The following is a 15,886-nucleotide window of genomic DNA, read 5'->3' as shown; positions in this document are numbered from 1 at the left end:
AAAGAAACCACTCCTTAGTCACAAATAAACAATTTCAATTTTTATGGATAATTATTTGAGTTAATTTCAATATACAGTCATTTTAAAAAAAGAAATACAAGCAATGAAGAAGTCACAGCTTATACATCACCAGATTGGGCCTATCCATATCCAGACTTGAGCAGCACTGAGAAGTCCCTCCTTAATCTGGAGCCCCAACAGGGAAAGGGTCCTGGACAGTACATCCACCCCATGGGTGAGACTTCAGATTGAAGTTTTGAGGTCTCCCATTTACAATCCCAGGCCGTACACAAACATAACATCATCAGTTTGCTTGCAAAATTGCAGTTTTGGTTTTTAACTTTTACAATGCCATTTGTTTCACCTTGTGAATCGTCAACATTTCTTAGAACCCCTAGAGGGTTCGTAAGACCTTCAGGAGTTTAGTAGATTCCAAGATCCACTCTCTTTCTCATATAAAATACCGTCTGACCGGTGGGACTTACAGGCAGGCACGGAATTCAGGCAGTGTCCAGGCAGGTCAGAAACCTGCTCTCCTGCTCCTGAAGCCTGAATTACACTTTGTTCATTTTAATTTCTCGAACACATCCCCATATTTTAGGAGGTTACTTTTTCTATTCCCAGGAAATGAAAGGATATTACATCAGTATGTTTTGAATATCTTCAAAATTTTTTCAAAGATCCTTCCAAACTGGTATTATCTCAGTTTGCAGTTTTTGGTATTTATTTACCCTGGCAACTGACATGACAAGATTATTCCTGATTTTAGTATCTAAGCAAACCAGTTACTAATAATTTATCCTGTAAAACACAAGGCAGAATGTGGTCCATCATCCTCCTCTATGGGGAGCCTTCTTAGGAGGACTTGTGGTCTCTGCCATAAGTGAACTTCTGCTTAAGAAAGCAGGACTACCAAGCAATACATCTTCTGGTAGAAAGGAAAGGTCTTTCATAATCTAGAATTTAAGTTCTGTACCTTTAAAGCATGACCAGCTATCTTTTTATTTCCTTATCCCCCAACTGGTTCAAAAATTAGATAAGGAAAAAGTTGTAAAGATTGAATTTAGAAATAATATTTCAAAAGGAAATATTAGATTCATACAGAAACAAAAATTCAGATAGAACAATTAGAAAACTAGAGTAAATGTTTTGTGGCACAAGAGGAACTAGACAAAGTACAAGATTTAAGGAACATCTTTTAATGTTCAAAACCAGTCTTTTTGAGGTGACAATGAAAGCAAGAAATTTTACAACAAATGACTATGAGTGAACATTCTACAGCTAGTAATCTTCCACACAATAATTTCTGTATTATCATTTACATCTCTTAGTACTAGCATAGCATTCTGAAGTTGCCAAGCATAAGTTATATGCAACTTATAGTAGAAAGATGAAAATTCGCTCAGATTTCCAGAAGAGCGGTAGAACATGGAAGATAGCAAAGTCCTCAAACATGTCCAAATGCATGCTGCTGCTGCTGCTAAGTCACTTCAGTCGTGTCTGACTCTGTGCGACCCCACAGACGTCAGCCCACCAGGCTCCCCCGTTCCTGGGATTCTCCAGGCAAGAACACTGGAGTGGGTTGCCATTTCCTTCTCTAATGTCCAAATGCATAACCATTGACAAAAATATAAGCCTGTATTGTTATAAATACCATGGCTACAATGCCTTGCTGATGCTTTACAAAGGATTCCATAGAGAAAAAAACTTGAGTAATGTATAATAAATGGTTCATAGGCCAGTCATTTAGTTTACATTTTCAAATATCTTTCAAAATATTTGCTCTTCAGAGGCAATGTACTGACAGTACTGGGGTCTGTGTTTTGCAGGGATACTGATGAGGGTAGTGATGTTTTCCTTTTGATGAGGAAGGCTAGTGTTCAGGGTCCAGGATTTGTGTAGAATGACCATCTCCCTGCTGAATTTAGCATTGGGAATAAATTGGTGAATCAGTACCAATAAAAATAAGTGGATCATGCTCAAGCCACATCTGTAGAAACTGAAGTCCATTCCATTGTGAACATGTTGAATTTTTAAAAGTGCTGGTTTTTTGTTCAAAGTGTGGATTTTAATGATGTCTTAATAATCCTTTTGAAATGTGCTGCTGCTTATGGGGGGTGGAGGGAGGGAGGGAGGGTCACCAGTTCTTGAATTGTAAGATAAGGTGTGTTTTGCAAAAATAAAGCATGAAAATCTTGACTTTTGTAAGGTGATATTAAGAAAGGTCCTGACATAGCTGGTGCATAAATGTAGAGACTCTTTTGCTCCCTGGAAAGAAGAAAGATAAGGTACATATCAGAAATTCATGGAAAAATAGTTAAGACTCAAATTCTATATATTAAAGATGTTATATTTTCTAGAAATCAGTCCAATTTCTCCAGCTGTAGAGAAAATTTCTCTGATGTACTTCATGGATAAGGCAGTTATTTTCTCATTCCAGGGAACATGGAAGGCTCCTTCCCAGCTCTCAAGAGCTGCACACAGTCATATAAGGAGGGTCATTCATTAAGTCTGCTCTTCATGAGCATTTCCACTCTTTGCTGTCCTTTCAGACCATCCTCCATTTAGTGGTATATGTACTGCTACTTTCAAAAAGACTGTTGCCTTATTCTCTTTGTGATCCATTGAGTAAATCCACACCTTCACTCTCCTATCTTTACTTTATTCCCTCTGTACAGTGTCTCCTTTTTTACAGTTGCTTGTAAATCTTCCCAAAGGCATAATTAATTACAATATTCAACATGAGGCCTATTAAAGGAATTCTATATCTGTGATTAGTCTAAATCTAGTAAATCAAGTAATCAACTTGGAAAATTTTTCTTCTCTATTTGTAAAGAAAAAAGACATCCTATTGTATAAAGAACAGTTACTTTCCTTGTAACAGTCAGATGTTTAAGCCAAACCAATATACTTGTTGATAAAGACACTCTGGAAAGTTTTCAATCTTCTACTTTCAGCTGCATAGCTGTGCTGAATCGCTCAGTTGTGTCCAACTCATTGTGACCACATAGACTCTAGCCCTCCAGGCTCCTCTATCCATGGGGATTCTCCAGGAGGCAAGAATACTGAAGTGGATTGCCATATCCTCCTCCAGGGGATCTTCCCAACCCAGGAATCAAACCAGGGTCTCCCGCATTGCAGGTGAATTCTTTCCCTGCTGAGCTACCAGGGGAGCCCAAGCTACATAGAGACCCAAGATGTTGGACATTCAGGGCTCATTAAGCACTGATGAAATAGGCTATGTAATTTTAATAGAGGATAATACCCCAAAATTTACAACTACTATAATTCATTTTGAAAAGCTAATTTTCCCAGTAAAACAAGTTTTTGTTTTAACTTGGCTTTTCAATAGATGATATTTTGGTCTATTATATAAATGGTCATATGAATTACTGTGTTTAAACATGTTACTGGATTGATGACAGGTTTTAAAGGTGATGCCATATCTCCTTTATTATAATGTGATTGTATTAGCATTTTGAATACATTCTGTCCAAATAGACTGTAGGCAGAATTGTTCAGTCTCCTTTTAAGGAAATATATATAGGCAGAAAGCATCAGATCAAAAGATCAAGTTGCCTTCCTCAGTCTAAGCTTTCAGTCCCACGAACACACACACAAAAAATTGGTCCAAAAAGGCAAGTTTGTTTTTTAAATCTTCAATTTAACTGAAATTGAAACTTTGAAAATAGACAGTTTTATACTGTTAAAATTTAATTTTCTGTAATGTCTCCAAAAACCAGAATGGATGCTGATACATCCATGGCTACTGGAAAATCATAAATTTTTATTAGGGCAGGAGCAGTGACCGAGAGGAGCTACCCCAGTTCCAAGGAGCAGCTGCTGCGGGGCGCAGGAGGGCTGAGAGGAACTACTCCACGTTCAAGGTCAGGAGGGGCAGCCGTGAGAAGATACCCCTCCTCCAAGGTAAGGAGCAGCGGCTGTGCTTTGCTGGAACAGCCGTGAAGAGATACCCCACGTCCAAGGTAAGAGAAACCCAAATAAGAGGGTAGGTGTTGCCAAAGGGCATCAGAGGGCAGACACACTAAAACCATAATCACAGAAAACTAGCCAATCTGATCACAGGACCACACTCTTGTCTAACTCAGTGAAACTAAGCCATGCCGTGTGGGTTCACCCAAGATGGACGGGTCCTGGTGGAGAGGTCTGACAGAATGTGGTCCACTGGAGAAGGGAATGGCAAACCACTTCAGTATTCTTGCCTTGAAAACCCCATGAACCGTATGAGAAGGCAAAATGATAGGATACTGAAAGAGGAACTCCCCAGGTCAGTAGGTACCCAATATGCTAATGGATATCAATGGAGAAATAACTCCAGAAAGAATGAAGGGATGGAGCCAAAGCAAAAACAGTACCCAGTTTTGGATGTGACTGGTGATAGAAACAAGGTCCAGTGCTGCAAAGAGCAATATTGCATAGGAACCTGGAATGTTAGGTCCATGAATCAAGGCAGTGGTCAAACAGGAGATGGCAAGAGTGAACGTCAACATTCTAGGAATCAGCGAACTAAAATGACTGGAATGGGTGAATTTAACTTAGATGACCATTATATCTACTACTGTGGGCAGGAATCCCTTAGAAGAAATGGAGTAGCCATCATAGTCAACAAAAGAGTCCGAAATGCAGTACTTGGATGTAATCTCAAAAATGACAGAATGATCTATGCTCGTTTCCAAGGCAAACCATACAATATCACGGTAATCCAAGCCTATGCCCCAACCAGTAATGCTGAAAAAGCTGAAGTTGAATGGTTTTATGAAGACCTACAAGACATTTTAGAACTAACACTCAAAACAGATGTCCTTTTCATTATAGGGGACTGGAATGCAAAACTAGGAAGTCAAGAAACACCTGGAATAACAGGCAAATTTGGCCTTGGAGTATGGAATGAAGCAGGGCAAAGGCTAATAGAGTTTTGCCAAGAGAATGCACTGGTCATAGCAAACACCCTCTTCCAACAACACAAGAGAAGACTCTACACATGGACATCACCAGATGGTCAACACCGAAATCAGATTGATTATATTCTTTGCAGCCAAAGATGGAGAAGCTCTATACAGTCAGCAAAAACAAGACCAAGAGCTGACTGTGGCTCAGATCATGAACTCCTTATTGACAAATTCAGACTGAAATTGAAGAAGGTAGGGAAAACCACTAGGCCATTCAGGTATGACCTAAATCAAATTCCTTATGACTATACAGTGGAAGTGAGAAATAGATTTAAGGGACTATATCTGATAGAGAGCCTGATGAACTATAGACAGAGGTTTGTGACATTGTACAGGAGACAGGGATCAAGACTATCCCCATGGAAAAGAAATGCAAAAAGGCAAAATGGTTGTCTGAGGAGGCCTTACAAATAGCTATGAGAAGAAGAGAAGCGAAAAGCAAAGGAGAAAAGGAAAGATATTCCCATTTGAATGCAGAGTTCCAAAGAATAGCCAGGAGAGATAAGAAAGCCTTCCCTCAGTGATCAATGCAAAGAAATAGAGGAAAACAACAGAAGGGGAAAGAATAGAGATCTCTTCAAGAAAATCAGAGATATCAAGGGAATATTTCAGGCAAAGATGGGTTCGATAAAGGACAGAAATGGTATGAACCTAACAGAAGCAGAAGATATTAAGAAGAGGTGGAAAGAATACACAAAAGACCTATAAAAAAAAGATCTTCACGACCCAGATAATCATGATGGTGTGATCACTCACCTAGAGCCAGACATCCTGGAATGTGAAGTCAAGAGGGCCTTAAGAAAGCATCACTACGAACAAAGCTAGTGGATGTAATGGAATTCCAGTTGAGCTATTTCAAATCCTGAAAGATGATGCTGTGAAAGTACTGCACTCAATATGCCAGCAAATTTGGAAAACTCAGCAGTGGCCACAGGACTGGAAAATGTCAGTTTTCATTCCAGTCCCAAAGAAAGGCAATGCCAAAGAATGCTCAAACTACTGCACAATTGCACTCGTCTCTCACGCTAGTAAAGTAATGCTTAAAATTCTCCAAGCCAGGCTTCAGCAATATGTGAACCGAGAACTTACAGATGTTCAAGCTGGTTTTAGAAAAGGCAGAAGAACCAGAGATCAAACTGCCAGTATCTGCTGGATCATCAAAAAAGCAAGAGAGTTCCAGAAAAACATCTATTTCTGCTTTATTGACTATGCCAAAGCCTTTGACTGTGTGGATCACAATAAACTGTGGAAAATTCTGAAAGAGATGGGAATACCAGACCATCTGACCTGTCTCTTGAGAAACCTGTATGCAGGTCAGGAAGCAACAGTTAGAACTAGACATGGAACAACAGATTGGTTCCAAATAGGAAAAGGAGTACATAAAGGCTGTATGTTGTCACCCTGCTTATTTAACTTACATGCAGAATGCATCATGAGAAATGCTGGGCTGGAAGAAGCACAAGCTGGAATCAAGATTGCTGGGAGAAATATCAATAACCTCAGATAGACACATGATACCACCCTTATGGCAGAGAGTGAAGAGGAACTAAAAAGCCTCTTGATGAAAGTGAAAGAGGAGAGTGAAAAAGTTGGTTTAAAGCTTAACATTCAGAAAACTAAGATCATGGCATCTGGTCCCATCACCTCATGGGAAATAGATGTGGAAACAGTGTCAGACTTTATTTTTTGGGGCTCTAAAATCACTGCAGCTGGTGATTGCAGCCATGAAATTAAAAGACGCTTACTCCTTGGAAGGAAAGTTATGACCAACCTAGACAGCATATTAAAAAGCAGAGACATTACTTTGCCAACAAAAGTCCATCTAGTCAAGGCTATGGTTTTTCCAGTAGTCATGTATGGATGTGAGAGTTGGACTGTGAAGAAAGCTGAGCGCTGAAAAATTGATGCTTTTGAACAGTGGTGATGGAGAAGACTTTTGAGAGTGCCTTGGACTGCAAGGATATCCAACCAGTCCATCCTAAATGAGATCAGTCCTGGGTATTTATTGGAAGGACTGATGCTGAAGCTGAAACTCCAGTACTTTGGCTACCTCATGCGAAGAGTTGACTCATTGGAAAAGACCCTGATGCTGGGAGGGATTGGGGGCAGGAGGAGGAGGGGACGACAGAGGATGAGGTGGCTGGATGGCATCACTGACTCGATGGGCATGAGTTTGAGTGAACTCCGGGAGTTGGTGATGGACAGGGAGGCCTGGCATGCTGCAATTCATGGGGTCGCAAAGAGTCGGACACTACTGAGCAACTGAACTGAACTGAGCTGTGAAATTCATGTAAAATAGCATGATTTGAGCACATTAAGTTCAGTAATTGTCAGTGGCAGCTCCAGAATTTCTATGCAGGGTAGCTTACTGTCAGCAATCTGATTGAAAGTGGAATAAGAAGACTTGTTTTAAAATTGTGATTGGTTTTCTTCAGAGCAATTTATTGCTGCTGTTGTTCACTTGATAAATTATGTCCAACTCTTTGCGACCCCATGAACTGGAGCATGCCAGGCTACCCTGTGCTTTACTATCTCCCTGAGTTTGCTCAAACTCATGTCCATTGAATCAGTGATGCCATCTAGCCATCTCATCCTCTGTCACCCTCTTTTCTTTATTCCCTCAATCTTTTCCAGTGAGTTGGCTCTTCGCATCAGGTGGCCCAAGTATTGGAGCTTCAGCATCAGTCCTTGCTTTAATTTAGATTCCTTTTTTTTTTTTTTTCTTGTTCTTTTTCTGGGCTTCCCAGGTGGCTTAGTTAGTAAAGAATCTGCCTGCAATGCAGGAGACCCGGGTTCAATCCCTGGGTCAGGAAGGTCCTTTGGAGAAGGGAATGGCAACCCATTCCAGTATTCTTGCCTGGAGAATTCCATGGAGAGAGGAGCCTGGAGAGCTACAGTTCATGAGGTAGAAAATGGAAGGATACTACCAAGTGACTTTCACTTCACTTCATTTTTTTTGTTTGATATCCCAGGGAAGGAACGGTGGATAGAAACTATGGGTTAGTGGAGAATCCACTCCCATCAGGCCATACCAGTGCCACCTATGATTATTAAAGAAAGGCTTCCATTTAGAGAAAATAGGGTCTGGCATACACTCCTCTATGTTCAAGGAGACATGGGTACTAATATTTAAAACACAGAGACCTGAACCACCTCTTCAGTTTTGCTGAAACTCACCCATCCATATTTATCTGATTTTTCCTTTAAACTCTAATTATTTGGTTTTAGTGAGTTCAACATTATCTTTAGTCTATTTTCTTGTGCTCGTTTAATTCTAGCTCCTGAATTATAATCATTCATCAGGGCTTCCACATGGAACATGTAGGCTGCATGTCATGATTTTGGACAGCGTGTCTATATGCAGTAGTTCTGTTTTTATATTAATATGCTATTTGCATTTAAAAATAGCATATTTTTATCTGATTTTATCTTTACCATTTATTGACCTTAATTCTCCTTACTTTATAGCTTATCTAATTTTACTTTTTATTTTCTTTTCCCTTATAAATTTCAGTCTCCCCAAATATCTGCCATTTTCAGTTTCACACAACGTTTCCTAGTCAGATATATTAAATTACTTGTGATTTTTAAAATAACTATCTAAAAATAATTAAGAAATAAAAATTGAGTACATGTATAGCTTTTGTGCAGCATTCTAATTTTTCAAAGGTGACACCTTCACAGTTTAGCCCATTTCCTCCCAGAATAAAGATGAAATATAGTGATCTGTTTAATATTGATAAGCCTAAGTACTCATTCAGTCTTCATTTTAACTTACGTTAAGTGTCTCAAAGTTTCAAGGATATGTTAAAAATGATAGTTGACTAGACATGTTCATAATATTTGCAGCCTAGTTTATAACTGTTTTGACAAAATGGAAACAAGTAATATTTAATGTTACTGAAGTCATATATGGTTTCTGTTATATACTTACTTAATTTACTTTCTTTGATCTGCATGCACAGTATGAAATCATAAAAGCAATAAACATCACCACACCAACACTGAGCAAGACGATTTCTACCAGGCCAAGGAGGTTTATTTTCCCAGTCACTTGATTTCTGAACATTTTCGCCTTCTCATCACCAATGGTACCAGTCTGTAATCAAGTTAGTAAATAGTGTTATTTGAGTAGATTTGAGAGCAGAATACTCAAAACTCTCCACTTATGTGTATCACTTTCGTATTGAAACAGCACACGGATGTTAGTAATCTTTATCTGCAAAACAAACCTGTTGGAATTCTCTTTGCATGTCAAAAAAGACAGTAAATGCCCAGGTAGAATATTTAGAGAGAGAGATATAATATTCCTCCCTTTAAACATGTTATCTAGTGTTATTGAATATACTGATTTCATTGATCACTAGTCTTACTGAAAGTATTCTCCAGGTTCCCAAAGGTTGCTTCTTAGTGACAGAGGGAAATGGCAAAGCTCAATTGTTTCTATCCTCTAAAGGCTTATGCAATGCATTTCCTAATTCTGTGGTTTGTCCGTTCCATGATTTTCAAGCACTAGATAGACTGCCTACATCTACTCTAATTTGCCCATTATAAGCTTGGGTGGTTTTATTAGCACTACAAGGCTCATATTGAATTATTTGGAGTTTAATATTTTCCTAACACATGCACTATGACAAGAAAAATTATCTAATTAATGCACTATGAAGTATTTTTATTTTTATTAAAGTTATACTTAAGTCTAACATAATCCTGATACTTCTGTATGACTTACTTTAAAAAATAATTAATTATATAATTAATAATATATAAACTCACCCATAGATACAATGGAAAGACAAGTTCAAACACTGTGTGTGTATCCATATATATATACACATATATATATATATTTAATTTTCAAACATCAAAAACTTTCTGTATATTAAGAAGCTTACTGTTTTTAGTGACTAATAGATAAAAATACTCACCTCATTAAGCCAAAGAATAGGCACAATATAGTTGTGCTTCAGATTCTTTAATGCTCTGTAATAAATATTGAAAATAAGTGTGAAAATATATACTAATATGCTATACATGTATGACAGATATTAGTAACTACTAGTGAAAAGAAATGTTCAGAAATTAGTTGCTTTTATAACCTGGTTAAGTTACTTACTTTGTTTTTCCTGTAATGAAGCATTTAAATTTTAATATTTCTGTTTCTCAGACATCTTTCCTACATACAAATTTTTTAATACAGATTTTAAAAAATATTTATTTATTTTTGGCTGCACGGGGTCTTCGTTGCCATACACGGGCCTTCTCTAGCTGCGGCAAGCAGGGGCCATTCTTCAGTTGCTATATATGGGCTTCTTATTGGAGCGGCTTCTCCTATTGTGGAGCATAAGCTCCAGGAGCGCAGGCTCGTTGTGGGGCACGGGGCTAGCTTCCCAGAGGCGTGTGGGATCTCCCCGTACCAGGTATCAAACCAGTGTCCCTTGCAGTGAAAGGTGGACTGTAAAGCACTAAACCGCAGGAAAGCCATCTGATACAGGTTTTTTCATTAGAATGACCTTTTCTAATTATGTATTTTCCCTTTCAACAAATTATACCCAGGAAACTAAAATATGAATGCTGAAACTATTGTCATAAAAATATTTGGACAGTTAGCAAAGAGAGAAATACCAGAAATACTCATTCCAAAATATGGGTAAGTACCATTTCACTACACATTAGATGTAATTCTAAATTACAAATGACAATTATAAGCATGTAATAATTATTTAATGACATTAAGCCAAACAGACGTTGAAATTTTATTTCCATCTCCTTTGATAGATATATCTGCATCTTACAAGATAATTTGAAAAATCAAAATGAAACTTGTTTAAGAAACTCACTCAATTTTTTTTGCTGGCTTAACCAGTATGTTGATCTGCAGCCGTTTTGCAAACCGTAAAGTAAATCCAGTTATCTAAAATGAGAACAAACTAATTACCAACTTATTTTAAAAACATTCTTTTATAATATCCAGACTTTATTTTTGTTATATATGAGCTTAAGGTGAAAGTGTACTACTTGAAACCTGTGAAATTTGTCATTAATTGGACTTAATCAGACATATTGAATATTACATATGTAACTCTCCATAATTACATTTTATGAGTATATGCATGTGCGTATACAGATATATCCTTGCCCAACCTAATGTCAAGGTTTAGTTAGATTTGTGATATTTACTTGAATTGGTTTTGGGGAATTAGTAATGACAACAACAGTAGTGAAATCTAAAATTCATTTGACAAAATATATCCTGGAATTTAAATATGTACTCAGTCAGAATCCATGTGTCATCAGTATAATGTTACTTCTGTCATTATTTAAACTAAAATATGACTACTAAAGTCCTGACATTTCATCTATCTGTTGAAAATGGGAATATTAATATAAGTGAAAAATAGGAACTGTTAAACTATAGGGAACTTAATAGATTTTTCTTGACGCTAAGAAATATATTTGATCTTGCCTCAAGTGCATGTATACCCATAAAACATTTTTAATCCCTCATAATCTACAGGGTACCTTCATATAAGCAATATTTGCAATTAAATATAAAGTACACTTGAAAGAGTAACATATAAAATCATTTTAATCCAAATAGAGTGATTTTCATTATTCCTGACCTTTGCTGAAAAACTAAAATTATCTTGACATTTCATAAGCAACAACAGGAAGAAATCATTGTAATTTTCCTTGAAGTAAAAGTAATTTATTAAGAATGTAATACAATAAATGTGATTGATAATTTAATTTTTTCTTCATTTTTAAAAAACAAATCTGATCAATAAACTATTTGCTTACAGGTTCAACATCTAAGTATGTCCTATGTTCTTCTTCATTTGGACTTAAGCCTTCAATAGGTTCTGCAAGTTCAGGACTTCCATGTAGAAAATGAGGAAGTGAAATGTACACAGGTTTTCCTGAAAAAAAGTTTTAAGAGACAATTGGGATAAATCATTTTCCTCATTTCATATACCACTTAGAAAAGATTTCCTTGAAAATAAAGCTTTTAATTTAAAAAATGAAATGCAAATTTGGCTTTTAAATCTAATCAGGGGATGAGAGTGAGGGAAAATTATTGTATCTGATCACTTTTGAACAAAAATAAAATGTAAACTTATACATCATCCTACTGACTATTTAGTTAATGTATGTTGTTCATCCCTTAGGTGTTTATTTTCAATATGTAAAGCTTAGCTACTGAACACAAAGTTACAACCATATACCTTCATGTTGTAAAGTGTCTTTGGACTGAGAATTTATTTAAAGAGGCTTTTCTTTCTTTATTCTCACCCACTCTAACATGAAGAAGGTAAGCACAATAAGATAGACTCCAGATGCCCTGTTTGGATCAATTTTTGTTTCAGAGACATCCTAAAATATACTTTTTTTTTTTTAAAAAAAACAGATTCTAGGGTAGAAGAAGAAAAATGTCAGATGGACAAGTTGGGATGCTCAAAGTATTCTGCAAACTATTTTCATTTTATCCTAAATATAAAAGGAGCACAGCCATTCTGCACAGCAAAAGAAACAGTCAGAAATGAAAAGGTTAGCTGTAGGTGGGAGCAAATACTTCCAAAACACATATCCCATGTGATTAACATCCAAAATATACAAGAATTCACACAACTCAAAGAAATAAATAAACCAATTTAAAAACGGCAAAAGACCTAAAGAGACATTTTCCAAGTAGCACAGGAAGTATCAATAAGCATGATTATACCTAATAAAAACTAAGTTCTGCAACACGAAAACAACTGCGACCCTGAAAGCAAGACAAACATCAAAACAAAAATACCCACCATCACTCTTACTTTCTGCCCTTACTGCTTTCTCACTGTATATTTCTGGTGGAAAGGAATCCTGGGTGAAGTTTACATTTTAAAGAATAACACAAATTATACCAGGGATTGTGACATGAAGAACTTGTACTCACCTTCTTTGCATTTGCCAATGTCTAGCACACCATATAAGGTACAATTTTTTGAGATAATTTGTTCTGTGCAGAAACAGTGGTTGTCTGGATTTTCACTTGGAGATGCAAAAGCCAAGGATGGAAGAGTAAATCTATACACAGGGATTCCTTTCAGATCCATTTCAGCTGAAAACTCAGCATAGACAGACCTGAATACAGATAAGAAAGAGCTTCATTCTGGGACCCTGAACTTTGTTGTGGAGATTTGTTTTTTCTTCTATTTAAATTTATATTATTGCTGCCTTAAATTAGAAAAATTAGATATAATCTTATTAGAATCCCTAAATTTTAGGGAAAAAAAAATGCTTGCAAAATTTTAAGACACACTAGAACTTAATACTTGAGTATGAGCTATTTGTTTTCAAACACTTCTGAGAATAGTTTTTGCTTGTGAATTACCATGGAGTATTTACAGTTAAGGCATTCCTCACAGTTAGTTTCCTTTATAGATTAAATATTTTCTAATCCCCAGATGACTATTTGAAGAAATGCTGTTCTCTTCAATTTTACAGATAAGGAAAAAGATTCAGAGATAATATGCTTGCTCTACCAAACAGTGTTAAGAATCCAGGTGCGCATTCAAGGATACAGGTGTAGGCGCTAATGCCTGTGTGATAGCTACTGGGCCCCTGTCAATTTGAAAAGATGCTGTATTGTAAGTGGTACACATGAAGATAGTTTGTGATTGTGGTATCCTCTTCTTTACAAAGACTGGGCATGCCTTTCTAGACTTGACTTTATCACTCTTAACTGCTAATTTAGTAAAAGAATGAAAAAAGTAGTTCTTACTTAAAAATAACAAAAAAGAAACTGATTTGCATTATACACAACATCCTTCCACATCAAATTTTAAAGACTCACAAATATATTTTGTGTGTGTGTGTGTGTTGGTCACTCAGTTGTGTCCAACTCTTTGCAACCCCATGGACTGTAACCCACCAGGGTCCTCTGTCCATGGGATTCTCTAGGCAAGAATACTGAAGTGGTTTGCCATTACCTTCTTCAGGGCATAAATCATGAATTTCACATTGTATTTATTCTTAATAGATCAGGAAATACTTCCCTAAAAGTATTTTATTTTTCTCAAATAACATGATTTTTAAGCATAAGCTTCTTGGTCTGTGTTTTATCACTTAGAGAAAGAATTATGACTTGGAGAGATACATCATTGTCTTTCTCTTACCTGCAAATATCAGAGGAGAAAAATCGCAATATCCTTGTCTTCTCAACAAAAGGTGGAAATGAGGCTGCATCTGTTTAAAAACCAAACCAGTGGCAAGGGATTAGATGGAAACAGTGCGACTTAAACAAATCTAGAAATCTTGATTCCTGCACGGTTAAGAGAAATGTAATGCAAACTGTATGTATAAAATTAAAATTCTCCAGTAACTACATTTTAAAGATGAAAAAACATGTATCAAGTATGTGTTGTTTAACCCCATATATCAAAAATACCATCATTTTAACATACGATATAAAAATTAACAAAAATCTGAAAATTCAATGTTTACTTTATACTTATAGTATTTCAGTTTGTACTAGGCTGCGTTTCAAGTGCTGCTGAATTGTGACATGTGGCTAGCAGCTACCATATTCAATAAGACTGTGTACTATACATAATCATTGGTATTCTGTTTCATATTAAATTTTCCCATTTTTTAAAAATAGATGAAAGTTTTTAAAAATGGCAAAATCACATTGTTAAAACTGTGATTTTATGTTTTTAAATCTTCCATCTATCAGTAGAGTAGCAATTTTTTAATCTTGAGATTCCTTTAAAACTCATTTTTGTAAATGTCCATACTTTTAATAGTGATCCATTCACCTTATGGCTGATCAATATTTTTTAAATCACTAAACAATTTCACACAAATGGTTGGAAAATGTACACATCAAACTAAAAAGAGCATCTTTTGAGCTTAGTAAATCTTTACCACAGTTGTGCTCCATAGTACACACTGGATATAAGAAAAAATAGCTAGACAATTCCTCCATTTGCTCCACAAATGAATATCACCAAACATGAGCCACCACTGAATGTATTTATTCAAAACAGTAAGACCTATCCTTCAGTTATGACTACCACACTGTTTTTCTGGTAACTTCGCTGACCTTGTGATTTTATTTCACTTATATTCTTATGATAGGTGAAATATAACAGAGCATCTCAGTGAACCTGATAAGACGTTGAGAGAATGGGATACTGAAGATTAAATTCCTCAAATAGTTCCCTGAATGGGCCTTGCCTGCAACTGCTGTCCCAACACCTTAGCCATTAAAGGAAAAAAGTACATTGAAAATATTTAAAAATCATCTGAAATATCATCAAAGATTATGTTATAATGACACCAGTAACTACCAAGGGCCATGACCATAACATAGCTGATACTAGCAGGGCTCTCTTTTTTTAAAATGCATTCAAATATAAATAAATACTTTCATTTTATGTCTTTAAACTTAGTGAAGAAGGTAGAGGAAGTACTTCTAAATCATGATTTAGAAATCACCTTGGATCCATTGACATTTCATTAGTCTCTTTTTCTACTACTGTGACCAAGAATCACCGTCAGAGTCCCTGATCTGTCCAACCAACCTTTGCTCCTAGTTTGTTTTACTGTTATTTTCATCTTAGATACTTTTAATTTCATGCCTGATGCTATGTATATGTTACAGCCATTAATGAATCCTCTTATTACTGTTCTAAAACTGGTCTATTTTTTGTTTTAGACTAAGATTTAAATATACTTTAAGCCCATAAACAATAGCTTACTATTTAGGAGAAGCGCAGTATATTTCTTTCTTAAGGACTGAAGTGTATGCTTATGAAATTAAAGTTAGTGGTATTGGGACAGTTGACTATTTGCAGAAATGAACTACTTGGAAGGGATTTCTTCACTCATCACCATGACTCAAAGTGCTGTAAAGCAAATTCAGCAGTGGT

The 15,886-nt window shown here is 36.2% G+C and overlaps 1 protein-coding gene across 9 annotated transcripts in view; it reads right to left on the bottom strand.

The window, feature by feature from the left end:
• Nucleotides 1-1,178: 1,178 nt before the first annotated feature.
• LOC110146700 (platelet glycoprotein 4) overlaps nucleotides 1,179-15,886 on the bottom strand; it is a 119,039-nt gene continuing 104,331 nt past the window's right edge. For all 9 annotated transcript variants that reach the window (XM_020907641.2, XM_070469869.1, XM_020907640.2 and 6 more), the window contains 7 exons: nucleotides 14,129-14,198; nucleotides 12,907-13,094; nucleotides 11,772-11,890; nucleotides 10,811-10,884; nucleotides 9,899-9,953; nucleotides 8,905-9,069; nucleotides 1,179-2,268 (listed from right to left, as the gene is read on the bottom strand). In XM_020907641.2, coding sequence (XP_020763300.2) covers nucleotides 8,905-9,069; nucleotides 9,899-9,953; nucleotides 10,811-10,884; nucleotides 11,772-11,890; nucleotides 12,907-13,094; nucleotides 14,129-14,198 — 671 coding nt within the window. In that variant the 3' untranslated portion in view covers nucleotides 1,179-2,268. The remainder of the gene's footprint in view (nucleotides 2,269-8,904; nucleotides 9,070-9,898; nucleotides 9,954-10,810; nucleotides 10,885-11,771; nucleotides 11,891-12,906; nucleotides 13,095-14,128; nucleotides 14,199-15,886) is intronic.

The sequence above is a fragment of the Odocoileus virginianus genome, chromosome 1 (assembly GCF_023699985.2).
Source record: "Odocoileus virginianus isolate 20LAN1187 ecotype Illinois chromosome 1, Ovbor_1.2, whole genome shotgun sequence".
NCBI classification, from domain to species: Eukaryota; Metazoa; Chordata; class Mammalia; order Artiodactyla; family Cervidae; genus Odocoileus; species Odocoileus virginianus.
Note: the sequence above shows the minus strand (reverse complement) of the source record. Positions and strands in the feature narration are given on the sequence as shown.